Source organism: Drosophila bipectinata, chromosome 2R (assembly GCF_030179905.1).
Source record: "Drosophila bipectinata strain 14024-0381.07 chromosome 2R, DbipHiC1v2, whole genome shotgun sequence".
Lineage (NCBI taxonomy): Eukaryota > Metazoa > Arthropoda > Insecta > Diptera > Drosophilidae > Drosophila > Drosophila bipectinata.
The window spans coordinates 24,736,094-24,749,168 of record NC_091737.1 but is presented as its reverse complement, the minus strand read 5'-3'; the positions used below and the strand labels follow the sequence as shown (position 1 = coordinate 24,749,168).

The following is a 13,075-nucleotide window of genomic DNA, read 5'->3' as shown; positions in this document are numbered from 1 at the left end:
CCCCCGTCCAATTCTTCGGGGTTTTGACTAATTTAATTGGCAATCAAGTATTCAGCGTTGGATCGAATGGCTATGGCGTGTGTCAAAAAAATAGAGAAGGCAAAACCGATCAAATCAAACTATAACTAATTACCTAGTTATGGGCTCATTTGAATAATTATCCAGTTAGTTTAAGGATTCAGGATTCGAAGTGAAACCCAATGAAGTCGCCTCTCCTCTTTCTCTCAAACTCTCTAAGCAAGTCAAGTCGACCACTTGTTTTTGGCATTTTGGCAACAGACAGAAAGGCGTCAACAGCCACAAATTTGTTGCTTGGCCAGAAAAAACTGGTTGGCATCCATCAGATTCAGATACTTTCTGGCACATGCCGGGCTGGGACAATGCCGATTATTAATTATAATTAAATGATATTCGCTTGTTCTCACCGAGTTACTTGTAGCGATTTATTTCGTTTCATTTCGCGCCAAATGAAGTCGAACCCTCATCGCAATCAGATGCAATTATGCAAAGTTTTTTGCACATGACGGAAGTTAATGCAGTGCCATCAGTATTGAGTATTAATTGCCATTATCTAATCTTGTAATCAGACTTTGATGTGGGTGGGGATGGTGGTATCGAAGTAATGGCGCATTGATCGCCGGATTCCTGATTTCAACGGTGTGGGAACCGCCTCAGATCATAAAGATGGATTATATCGATTAACTAAAGAAGCTATAACATTTTTCGTACTTAAAAAAAAAGATGCAAACTTATAAAATATTTTCTAAAAGCAAAGTCTAGTAGTTTTCAAAGTCGTAATACCTTGAAGTATCTTTAAGGGTCCACAAAACAAAGTTTTAAGTCTTATACAAATTAAACAAAAGCTTAAAAAACTTATTATTGAAAAATTATTTTTTATAACTTGCTTAAAATGGGTAACAATTATAAACAATATTGTTGAAAGTAAATACAATTTGTATTCTATTTAAAAGTTTGCCAATATTATGCAAAAGGTTACCCTTGAAACTAAGTATTCTTTTCAATTTGAATTGCTTATAATTATTCCCTATAAATCCATTCTCGTATATATCTCTGATTTCTTATACTTCCCATAGACCCCGTATCTCCCTTAGTTTCCTAGGGTAGCCCAACACATGCTACAACCCATCAATTAGCAACACTCCGAGTCCCAGACTCACCTTTCCTCTCTAATTTCTCTTCCATAAATCTGTGGAAAGCAACTTAAATCACGCGTCGGTCTTAAGTGCCGCCTTATCGGGCATAATCGCTGCTGAAATTTGCATACTGAGGCCACTAAATTTAGCCTAATAGGTTCTAAGACGGACTAGAATGGGATGGGATAGTACCGGTCGGATATATGTGTCAATAAAAGTCGGGTAATTAATTGCACGCCCCCCGAAATGAATGGCCGCCGTTTCCCAAGTTCTCTAAGTGTTTTAAAAATATATGTTCCAACTTTATATGTGGTATATACTTTTATTTATATGCATAGTTATGTAGGTTTGTCTCAGGGAGTTCTTAACGAGCGCATTAACATCAAACGCGCACATTTTATGGCCTGTCAACCGATCTGTTGTCCACATAGATCGATCGATAGCTTCTCCAGCTCGTGGCGACAATGAACCGCCGCCACTCTCTCCACTAGCCCGACCAAGCAAACTCTCCTAATTTTTTGCCCAATCTGGGAATCACGAAGAATTAGAAACAGAATTAGAATTAGAAACTTAAGCCAGCTCATCCTCCGCTGTTCGCCGGCTGGCCCTCAAATTAATATTTATATTTATTATCATTATTTTGTGCAAACTTGTTCTTGGCCATTTCGATTCGTTTCGTTTCTAAACGTGTTAGAAAGGCTTGTCTTAACCTGGCTGGTGTTGGCAATAGAACTTGGCCGGAGAGACATATACATTGGTATATAAAAAGTCGGTTGCCGCACGAGCTCTCTTACTTTAGTCCCAGTCCCGGTCCCAGTTCCAGTCCCCGGGTCTTAGTCGCAGTTCCCGATCTCGGTTTAGTGATCATTCAAACGGAAACGTTCAATAACAACAGCCACGACTATTGGCTAAAAATCTATTGGAAGTGCCATCAAAGAAAGTGATAGAAATCTCTCCTTGAAGTTATTGTTTTTCAAAAGTGCGGACAGATATCATGTCTTCCCTGGTCGTTTTTTGGGCTGCCTGCGTGGCCATTTTCCAGTTGGCTCTGGCCAAGGATTTCAGCTGGTGTGATCCCAGTCTGTGTGAGCCCACCCAAAGGCACATTGCCTGCCGGAATACGGGTGTAAGTTATCATATAATAAATACTTTTATCACATTTAAATAAATCATTCCTGATTTCAAACAATAAAATACATAATTGGCTTTTGTAAATATAGCTGAATTAAAAATTTGCCGAAAATCAAGTTTGCTGTATTGGCATTTAAATTTAAATATAATCGTGACATTTCTTAATTCAAAATCACATCATCTTTATGAAGTGTATCTTAATTGAAGATCACAAATCAGGAATCAACACTTTCTAACTGATAAGCTGATAAAATTCTTAGGAATTTGGAATTTAATCTGATCTCTATTAAGTTATGTAAAGTTATTCCAATAAAATATCGCGATTCTTTTAAATTTTGTAGGCTTTTCATCGTCGCTGCCAGCCGGATTCCTTTCAAGTGGATTTGAATAGTTACAAAGCCCAAGTCCTACACGCCCACAACAAGAGAAGAAACTTCCTGGCCTTGGGAAAAGTGCCAGGATACTATCCAGCTACACGAATGGCCACAATGGTAGGAGTTCTTTTTATTAAAAACTCTCCCCAAATATGACACAGTTTTGTTAAAGGTTTGGGACGATGAACTGCAATACCTGTCCATGTTGAATTCCCGCACCTGTAAACTAGACCACGATGACTGCCACAACACCTATCGTTATGCCAATTCAGGACAGAATCTGTGCGCCGTCTGGCGACCAAGGAGTCCTTATGTAAATGTGACCAGTCTGGTGGAGGAGTGTGTGGGTCTGTGGTTCAATGAGTACCCACTGATAGACAGTAGTTTCATTGACGCCTTCAAGGTTACGGCGATATTGTGAGTTACTTTCATATATTTTATAAACCAACTAAACTAATTTTGAACACGTCCTTTACAGTGAGGACTATGGGCACTTTGCTGAGATGAATGTGGACAAGAACTTTGCCCTGGGCTGTTCCATCCTAAGGTTCACTCGCCCCGACTACCCTTCGGTCTACATCTACAACTTCATCTGCAACTATGCTTCACTGTACGCCCTGGGAGCTCCCGTCTACGAGACTGGCTATCCCGCCTCTCGTTGCGTAACCGGAAAGAGTCACTTCTATCCGGGGCTGTGTTCCACCCGCGAGGAGTACGATCCAAATTGGTAAAAGTGATACCATTGGGGGAAGCACACATCTCCCATTCACTCAGGTCTAACTGCCAAGAGTATTTTGTAACATCTAGCTTTAAAAATGTATAGAAACCAATAAATGATCGCATCGATTCCAGACACTTTGCATAATTTATTTAAATACAGAGCCGACGCTGACTTCTGACCCGGCTGTATCATTGCATAACCACTACGATTTGAGTTATATGTATTATATATTTGGGTGTGCTGTAAGACCTAAGACGTAAGACGACGAGGTCCGACCAAAATAAACAACTCTATTCCGATTTCTATTCCGCAAAGAAAGCCCGTCTGCCGGTTGGCCAGTTGGATCCCCCATCGTGAGACTGGTTTGGCATACAGAACTTTCGTTTGTTATTGACCATAGAGACGTTAACCCCCTCTGCCAGATACCATCCCTCCCAGTTTATGCAAATTCCGATTTTTATGTGATTTGTGCGCAGAAGTTATTGATTTGTTCTTTGTGATTGAGAACCTGTCTTTGAGTGCGAAGATAAAGCGTGTGCAACGAGCCTAAATCATGGGGATTAAACTTGTCTTCACAGTTAAGAGACTCACCAATTGGGTCAATGTCAATGTTAATGGCAGCCCCTCAGAGGTCTAGAGCTGTGGAGTCACTGAACCGCCAAAAACACCCACGCCTCGACTTTGGGACAAGTTTTAAAGTCGCTTTTTTGCTCGTTTGCCCACAAAACACTTGCTTAACCCATCCAAACAGAGCTTAAATTAGAACTGATTTTCTCTGGAGTCGCTTGGGTCCAGAGAGACTTGAGCTTGACCTTCACTCACCCCTAGACTTAATGGAGACAGCTATTAGAAGTCTAATTTTAAGCAGGGAGCCGGCGTTTGGAGACTCTTCCCGGCCCGGGCCCCGGGCCTCGCGGGTTTATGGCGCCCGTTTTCCTAGAACCTGTGCCCTCGGGAGCGTGTGGCGGTGTGAATGCTCTTGGGTGAAAATAATACATAATATGAGAAATGGAGATCGCGAGACAAAGACAAAGGCCTCCCCGAAAATGGAAATGATTCATAAAACGTCGCTTGACCTGTCTCAAGCAACTGCGGTTTCGGTTTTTTTACCGTCTCAGGGGGAAATCGGAACTGAAATCGGGATCGGGAGCGGGATTGAGATCGGATTGGGATTCGGGATCGATATTGGTAAACAAAACCGAAAATAAACACCTGCAAATCAAAAATTTCATTATAAATATCGCCTTGAAGCTGGTCAGGATTCGCATTTGCATTCGAGCCTTCATCAAGAAAAAGTAAATATGGATTCTGGATTTTACCTTATCATCGTCTGTCTGGCTGTAATTTTGGAGATGGCCAGCAGCCAACCCGCCTCCTGGTGCGATCCGGCATTGTGTCCGGATGATACTGTTCATGTGGCCTGCAATAACAATGGCGTAAGTATGAAGATCAATTCTTCCTTAGATTCTTAAAATTAAAATATTTTTGTACACAGGACTTTCATGAAAGATGTTCCGAGGATGCCACGATGGTGGACCTGAAACCGTATCGCTCCCTGATCGTTGACGAACACAACAAAAGGAGGAACTTTGTGGCCTCGGGTTCCCTGCCGGGCTACTACCCGGCCACCCGCATGGCCACCATGGTGTGGGACGAGGAACTGGAGTATCTGGCCACCTTGAACCTGAAAACCTGCCATTTGGAACACGACGACTGCCGGAACAGCTACCGCTTCCGGAATCTGGGTCAGAATCTGTGCGGAGTGGATCGGCCTCGTAACTGGCCCTTGAACGTGACCAACTTGGTGGAGCAGTCGATGGGCTTGTGGTTTGGGGAGCATCGCGTGATCGACAGCAGCTACATCACTGACTTTCGGGTCACCAGAAATCTGTAAGTTCCAGACACCTCCTCTCCAATAACTTAACCCACTAATTTGGTTTATTTTTCCAGTGAAAAGTACGGTCACTTTGTGGAGACGGTGGTGGACAGAAATACCCATGTGGGCTGTGCCATGATGCGATTCACCAATCCCCAGTATCCCTTCCTCTACATCTACAACACGGCCTGCAACTACGCCAGCGTCTATGCCATCGGAGTTCCTGTCTACAATGCCGGAGAACCGGCCTCCGATTGCCGGACTGGAAGCAACCCGGACTACCCCGCCCTCTGCTCCATCAATCCAAACTATAACTTATACTAGCCAAAGAACCCAATAAAAACCCATCAGACCCCTACCTAATAAAACAAAATGATCTCCTTGACTTTTATTACTTTCTCCCGATAATCGATAATTTCTTCGACTGATTGATACGTCAAGTTTTGTTTATTGCCGTTCCGGATTCTAAATTTGGAAGATTACTAATTGCCAGCTGGGTGAGCGCTCATTTATTAATGTTAACGGAAATAATCAGAAGCAAATCAAAAACACTGGATCCAAATACAGGAATACAGGTTTAAAAATTATTACCCTACTCCTTCAAAAATTATAATCAATTTCAATACTAATCAAAAAACGCATGGGATGGACAATATGACCCACAGCGAAGGCCATATTTTCCGATTCTAGAGTGGAGTACCTTAAACGAAAAGTAGATTGATTCTCCATCGATCTGCATCAAAATCTGACAACAAAATATTTTTAAGATTTTTTGTCAATCTTTCTGGGGGGTCCCCTTCAAAATTTGGAAAATGCATGGGGTGGACAATATGGCCCACTGTGATGGCCATATCTTGACCAATAGCCATCAGATTCTTAAGCGGAGTACCTTAAACGAAAAGTATATTGATTTTCCATCGATCTGCATCAAAACCTGGCAACAAAATATTTTTAAGATTTTTTGTCAAATTTTCTGGGGGGTCCCCTTCAAAATTTGGAAAATGCATGGTGTGGACAATATGGGCCACTGTGATGGCCATATCTTGACCAATAGCCATCAGATTCTTAAGCGGAGTACCTTAAACGAAAAGTATATTGATTTTCCATCGATCTGCATCAAAACCTGGCAACAAAATATTTTTAAGATTTTTTGTCAAATTTTCTGGGGGGTCCCCTTCAAAATTTGGAAAATGCATGGTGTGGACAATATGGGCCACTGTGATGGCCATATCTTGACCAATAGCCATCAGATTCTTAAGCGGAGTACCTTAAACGAAAAGTATATTGATTTTCCATCGATCTGCATCAAAACCTGGCAACAAAATATTTTTAAGATTTTTTGTTAAATTTTCTGGGGGGTCCCCTTCAAAATTTGGAAAATGCATGGGGTGGACAATATGGGCCACTGTGATGGCCATATCTTGACCAATACCCATCAGATTCTTAAGCGGAGTACCTTAAACGAAAAGTAGATCGATTCTTCATCGATCTGCATCAAAACCTGGCAACAAAATATTTTTCAGATTTTTTGTCAAATTTTCTGGGGGGTCCCCTTCAAAATTTGGAAAATGCATGGGGTGGACAATATGGGCCACTGTGATGGCCATATCTTGACCAATAGCCATCAGATTCTTAAGCGGAGTACCTTAAACGAAAAGTAGATCGATTCTTCATCGATCTGCATCAAAATCTGACAACAAAATATTTTTAAGATTTTTGGTCAAATTTTCTGGGGGGTCCCCTTCAAAATTTGGAAAATGCATGGGGTGGACAATATGGCCCACTGTGATGGCCATATCTTGACCAATAGCCATCAGATTCTTAAGCGGAGTACCTTAAACGAAAAGTATATTGATTCTCCATTGATCTGCATCAAAACCTGGCAACAAAATATTTTTAAGATTTTTTGTCAAATTTTCTGGGGGGTCCCCTTCAAAATTTGGAAAATGCATGGGGTGGACAATATGGGCCACTGTGATGGCCATATCTTGACCAATACCCATCAGATTCTTAAGCGGAGTACCTTAAACGAAAAGTATATTGATTCTCCATCGATCTGCATCAAAACCTGGCAACAAAATATTTTAAAGATATTTTGTCAAATTTTCTGGGGTCCCCTTCAAAATTTGGAAAATGCATGGTGTGGACAATATGGGCCACTGTGATGGCCATATCTTGACCAATACCCATCAGATTCTTAAGCGGAGTACCTTAAACGAAAAGTATATTGATTCTCCATCGATCTGAATCAAAACCTGGCAACAAAATATTTTAAAGATTTTTTGTCAAATTTTCTGGGGGGTCCCCTTCAAAATTTGGAAAATGCATGGTGTGGACAATATGGCCCACTGTGATGGCCATATCTTGACCAATAGCCATCAGATTCTTAAGCGGAGTACCTTAAACGAAAAGTATATTGATTCTCCATCGATCTGAATCAAAACCTGGCAACAAAATATTTTAAAGATTTTTTGTCAAATTTTCTGGGGGGTCCCCTTCAAAATTTGGAAAATGCATGGGGTGGACAATATGGGCCACTGTGATGGCCATATCTTGACCAATACCCATCAGATTCTTAAGCGGAGTACCTTAAACGAAAAGTATATTGATTCTCCATCGATCTGCATCAAAACCTGGCAACAAAATATTTTAAAGATATTTTGTCAAATTTTCTGGGGTCCCCTTCAAAATTTGGAAAATGCATGGTGTGGACAATATGGGCCACTGTGATGGCCATATCTTGACCAATAGCCATCAGATTCTTAAGCGGAGTACCTTAAACGAAAAGTATATTGATTCTCCATCGATCTGCATCAAAACCTGGCAACAAAATATTTTTAAGATTTTTTGTCAAATTTTCTGGGGGGTCCCCTTCAAAATTTGGAAAATGCATGGGGTGGACAATATGGGCCACTGTGATGGCCATATCTTGACCAATACCCATCAGATTCTTAAGCGGAGTACCTTAAACGAAAAGTAGATTGATTCTCCATCGATCTGCATCAAAACCTGACAACAAAATATTTTTTAGATTTTTTGTCAAATTTTCTGGGGGGTCCCCTTCAAAATTTGGAAAACGCATGGGATGGATTTCCAAATTCTATTTGGTAGTATCAGTGACCCTTGAAATACTAGTGAGAATCATAATCATCAATTCAAAATGTATATTTTCGTCATAAAATCAGTAAAAATCGCCCCAGGTGCTTTCGCTAAACAGTCCCGCTCGACTGCATGTGACTGACCTATCCCGCACTCATTTTAATCACTCGATGAGATGCGTATATCCCATCAGCGAACCCGCAAATTAATTTTTAATTGCTCAGAATCGCATTAAAAAGCTGTTAATTGATCAATAAGCCAGCTGCGCCTACCCCAAACCCTCGACAACAAAAACAATATCCCAGCCACATGCACAATGCACCCAACAGTGACGTAGACAGATTCAGTTTCCATCTGAGATCCAGGCCCGAGAGACATTCCTCCAGTCAATTGTGGAGAATTTACGGTGCCTTTAAAGCCTAGACCGGACTGGGTGCCCTATAACTCAGCCTGCCCGTGTGTGTGGGATTTCATGTGGAGCAGACAAGGGATCGGAGACTGTCCCATGCTTGGAAATGCACAAGGCGTAAATATTTGATATTACTTAAATATTTCAATATTTGCTAACGCTCTGGGAGGTGCTTTGGACTCCCTCCCAAAGGTAGGTAAGCTTGACTTTGGAATAATGATTTAATAATAATAATCTCAACTAATATATAAACTTTTTTCAGTGTACTACACTACCTACTCTCAGAAAGAGGCCACAGTGAAGCCTCTCCCAGTCGGCCTAGCATTGACTTATCTTGCTTTATCTGCTGCTATGCATCATAAACGAGTCAGTGTTCCTGTTCCAGTCCCGTCCTGTTCTGTCCCGCCTTTCCTGGTCCTGTTCTGTCCACACAAATCTCCGAACTCCCACTCCAGCTGTCGTTGCTGGTTATGCAAATTCCGATTACGAAGCTTTATCGCCGCCAGAATCGCAAGATCTCAGATCTCGCTTCGGGCCCCAGCAGCTGTCAGTCCGATTCCCCTGGCGAAGTGAGAGCAAGCCAATAAAGATTTCTGTTTTGACAGTTAGCACGTTTATTCGAGACGCGGAGTAACCACACTTGGACTGGGAACTGGGAACTACCACCAGATACCCAGGTCGCTGAACAGCTCCTCGGTGGTGGGTAGCTCAAAGTCCTCGTTGACCCATTCGGATCGGTTTTTCCTGTTGGAGGAGGTGTTCGTCCCATCAGTGGCTCCATACTCCTTCCGATAGCCCACGTCCTCCCGCAGATCCTCCTCGTCGTACTCCTCATCGTCCTCGACTGCTTCCAGGGAACTGCTCATGTTGCTTCTACGCTTGGGTGGACCCAAAGGCAGACCCTTCTCTCCCAGCATGCGCTGCATATTTCCGATCTCATCCACTTGTTCTTCCGCTGCGGGTTTCTCCACCTCACCAGATGGCTCCTTGCTGTCATCCGGCTTGATAGCCACCGGTGTAGATGCTAGTCGTATAATCCTGTCAAAGAGGGTGGCAAAGTGGCGTCTAAAGCGGCTATAATCGAAGCTGTCCTTGGGATTGGCATTCGAGTCCAGTAGTCCATGGGTCGATGTGGATTTAGAGCGGGTCAGTGGCCCGAAGTGGTGCAGCATATCAATGCCCGGAGCCATAGATTCTTCCCAGCTCTGTGAAAATATTATTTTTTTTAGAAATAATGATTATTTTGTGTGCCTGGGAATCTTTACAAGTTCTGTCCAGTCCTCGATGGGCACACTTAGTACGGAGTTCACCACGTTGACCACGCGCTCCTCCAGGTTCAAGGCATGAATAATCCATCTGGCTAATGCCACTGCGCAATTCAAGTCGCAACGTTGTCTAAAATCGATAAAAGCAACGAGGTTAAAATAGATTGGGACTAATGGGTGCAGGGATATGAAGATACCCTGTGGTTAAGGCTTCTTTAGAACTTAAATAAAATAAAACATACTTATTTTCCTTTCAATAGAAGTATTTAAAACAATAGATAGCTCTTATGATTCTCTAATATTAACTCTATTACGAGTTGATAACCGATATTCCTTTGACCAAAACTAATCACGAGGTAAGACTACTTCATTCACTTATATCCGCTAGTTCGAAAGGTTATTAAATAAATTGGGTTGACCCAGTGGGTGGCTAATTACGGAACCCAAAACATACACCCATATATGATAAATACACATGTACCTTCGTTCGTCCCGCCGTATCTCCACCAACTTATCACCCTCCAGGATCAACTGGTCGTAGTTGGACTCTATTTGCATTGTCAGGGCCTCTTTGGGGTCCCCCTCGGACTGCTCCTGCAAATTGCGCTGCAGCGTCTTGAACTGTTGCCACAATTCCTCTAGTTGCTCCTGTTAATCGTCAAAAATATTAATTATAACATAATTAAAAGTTAAAGTTTTTAAAACTCACCGTTTGCTTTCTAATGCTCTGCTGGGTATCGTGATGCACATCAATTCTGTGGAGAATCGGCTGGATGGGCAGAAAGGGGGCAGCTATCAGACGCTCCACACACCGATTAAGCACTCCCTTTCTGGGCTTTTTCTTGTCCATTTTTATTAATCCCGCCGAGCTGTCCAGCTGCAGGGTCCGCTCCACTATGCGCTCCAGGATCATGGCGAAGGTCTCCACGTAATCGGATTGAATGCGAATCCGATTGGAGTTCTTGGCGGCCACCAACGTGATTACTTCGCTTTGCTTCTCCAGGCCCGGACATAGAAGCTGTAGGCCCAAGGCATGTGCCTCACTGTGCTCCTCCAGAAACTCCCCAAAGAAGGTGGCCAGTTTCGGAGTAACATGGCGGCTGATGATGCTGTAGGTCAACTTTATTCCAGCTGCCTTTTGGGGCTGGCAAGCCCGATAGAACATGGACAAAGGGAGGTTTGCGATCTGCTGAATGACCCGTGGGATGCCCTGGAGTAGCAATGTATTATTTAAGGATGCTCTGGCCAGGTTAAAGACCAAATGAACTCACCCTGGGACTCACAAACGAGGCGATCACCTCCACTTTGGCGCTGTGAATGTGCAACAACTCGGCAATATAGAAATCCAGCTTAAACTCATGGATGGTGCCGGCTGCCACATCCACAAAGCTCAAGGTGTCCTGGCTGCATCTTACCCCATTTGGGGTTTGGAATACCAGCTGCAGCTCGGCCAGCTCTGCCTTGATCCTACAACGTAGTAGACCCTTGGCTGACGGTAATTCCTTGACTGCCACATCGGCGGGAACGTCAAGGAGCAGGGTATCCAAATCGTCGTTGACCTCCGGCTGGATAGTAAAAGTAAGACGCACTTGATCCGCCGCCTGTTGGTTGAGAGCATCCATGTCCCGCACATCCACCGCCTCCTTGATTTCATCCTCCAGCTGTTGGAGTTCTTTGTGGGCCTGGGCGAAGCTCAGCTCCTCTAGTTTCAGGGGCTGAACCTGGAACTGAAAGGGATCGGCTCCCAGGTAGCCCACCTCCAGCTGCCCCTTGGCACCCAAGGTTACAATTCCGCCAGCCAAGTTTTGGACATTAGAGCGCTGAATGGCCACCGGGGCAGGGGATTGATTGGGCCACTGGGCTGCCCAAATAAGATTGGCCTCCTCATACAAGTGCAGTTTGGAGGAGTCCGAAATGATGGCGGTGATGAGTCGGGCGCCCGGTTCTGGATAGTCAAGGAGATGAGCCACCGGAAGGTTAATCAAGGGGATTACTTACCCCAATAGTAACCCACCACGAAACTAATGAAACATTTGGGAGCGTAGTCCAACTTTAGCATGAAATTAAACTTTCCATTGTCGTCCAGGGATATAAAGTTTCGTTCTCCCAGGATCATAATGTAGGAACAGTTCCTGGAGGTTGCCATCCGACAGATTACAAATATCCGAAAGAAACTAAATCCCATACTTACTCCTTAACTTGAACCACCCGCATATCGACAATGCCCTCGCCCACGCACTGCGTCCAAGTGGGTTGGTAGCTACTCTTCGTGACGAGGGAATGGGACAAATCCTGATAGCTATAGCACTGAAGATCCCAGGTAGCACTGAACCGAAAGAAGCTATCGGTACGTTCGCAATAGACCACAGGAGCGGGAAGAGCCCGGTAGCCGGGAAACCGGCACTCGTATGATATGCCATCCTGCTCGTAAAAGGTGAGAGTTCCATCCAAATGCACCACACAGAAGAACTCCCTGCCCTTCACCTGGCCGAAGTGACCCTGGCACATCCCAAAGGCCACGCGCTGGAACTTGTGCTCCGCCTGCATCTGCAAGCGCAACTGAGCCCCGTGTTCCGCCAGTCCACCGATGGCCAGGACATTGTATATAACAATGGCATTGGGCAGTAGAACTCCCAACTGGTTGGCATTCTCGTTGCGCACAGTGCTGGAGGAGTATAATGTTGAGCGCCTTCCTGGTTGGTGTTCCAGCCACAACTCACCCACTAAACTTGCCAGCATATAGGCCCAAAATAGGAGCCGTCATCTGGGTCTCCAGCAGCAAATCGGTGGCATCATAGCCCCGATGGTGCGGGTAGTAGATGCTCAGCTGTCCCGACTGGGAGCCCACAATGATGTAGTCCTTCTCCTGAGCCTCCAGGCCGAAGCGGGCGCACAGCAAGCTGGCCACATCGTATTCCTCGCCAGGATCGGAGCATTGGGCGGACCACCAGCTGCAGACATTGAACAAGGACATGGCGAGACTGCTTGACGGAACTGGGAACTACGGAAAAAACTCCAGTTCCAGCCGAACCAAAAGTGTTGTGGT

General features: G+C 44.1%; 3 protein-coding genes across 4 annotated transcripts; 2 read left to right on the top strand and 1 right to left on the bottom strand.

The window, feature by feature from the left end:
* Positions 1–1,305: 1,305 nt before the first annotated feature.
* LOC108118775 (antigen 5 like allergen Cul n 1) lies at positions 1,306–3,512 on the top strand. 2 transcript variants are annotated; one of them, XM_070278826.1, is made up of 5 exons: positions 1,306–1,376; positions 2,135–2,280; positions 2,627–2,776; positions 2,832–3,076; positions 3,138–3,512. In XM_070278826.1, exons 2-5 carry the CDS (start codon positions 2,149–2,151, stop codon positions 3,388–3,390), a joined length of 780 nt encoding a protein of 259 aa, XP_070134927.1. In that variant the 5' UTR covers positions 1,306–1,376; positions 2,135–2,148; the 3' UTR covers positions 3,391–3,512. The 2 variants fall into 2 exon arrangements, with proteins under 2 accessions (XP_070134927.1, XP_017087060.1); XM_017231571.3 differs by lacking the exon at positions 1,306–1,376 and having other exon boundaries at positions 1,738–2,280.
* A 1,169-nt stretch (positions 3,513–4,681) lies between these two features.
* On the top strand, positions 4,682–5,580 carry LOC108118720 (venom allergen-1). Its single transcript, XM_017231510.2, has 3 exons — positions 4,682–4,816; positions 4,876–5,270; positions 5,331–5,580. The coding sequence occupies exons 1-3, from the start codon at positions 4,682–4,684 to the stop codon at positions 5,578–5,580; spliced, it is 780 nt and encodes a 259-aa protein (XP_017086999.2).
* A 3,843-nt stretch (positions 5,581–9,423) lies between these two features.
* Positions 9,424–13,005, bottom strand: BBS9 (Bardet-Biedl syndrome 9). The gene is made up of 8 exons (XM_017231553.3): positions 12,750–13,005; positions 12,221–12,694; positions 12,028–12,161; positions 11,301–11,974; positions 10,739–11,239; positions 10,511–10,677; positions 10,030–10,159; positions 9,424–9,969 (listed from the first exon to the last, which is right to left on the bottom strand). Exons 1-8 carry the CDS (start codon positions 13,001–13,003, stop codon positions 9,424–9,426), a joined length of 2,880 nt encoding a protein of 959 aa, XP_017087042.2. The 5' UTR covers positions 13,004–13,005.
* Positions 13,006–13,075: the final 70 nt, after the last annotated feature.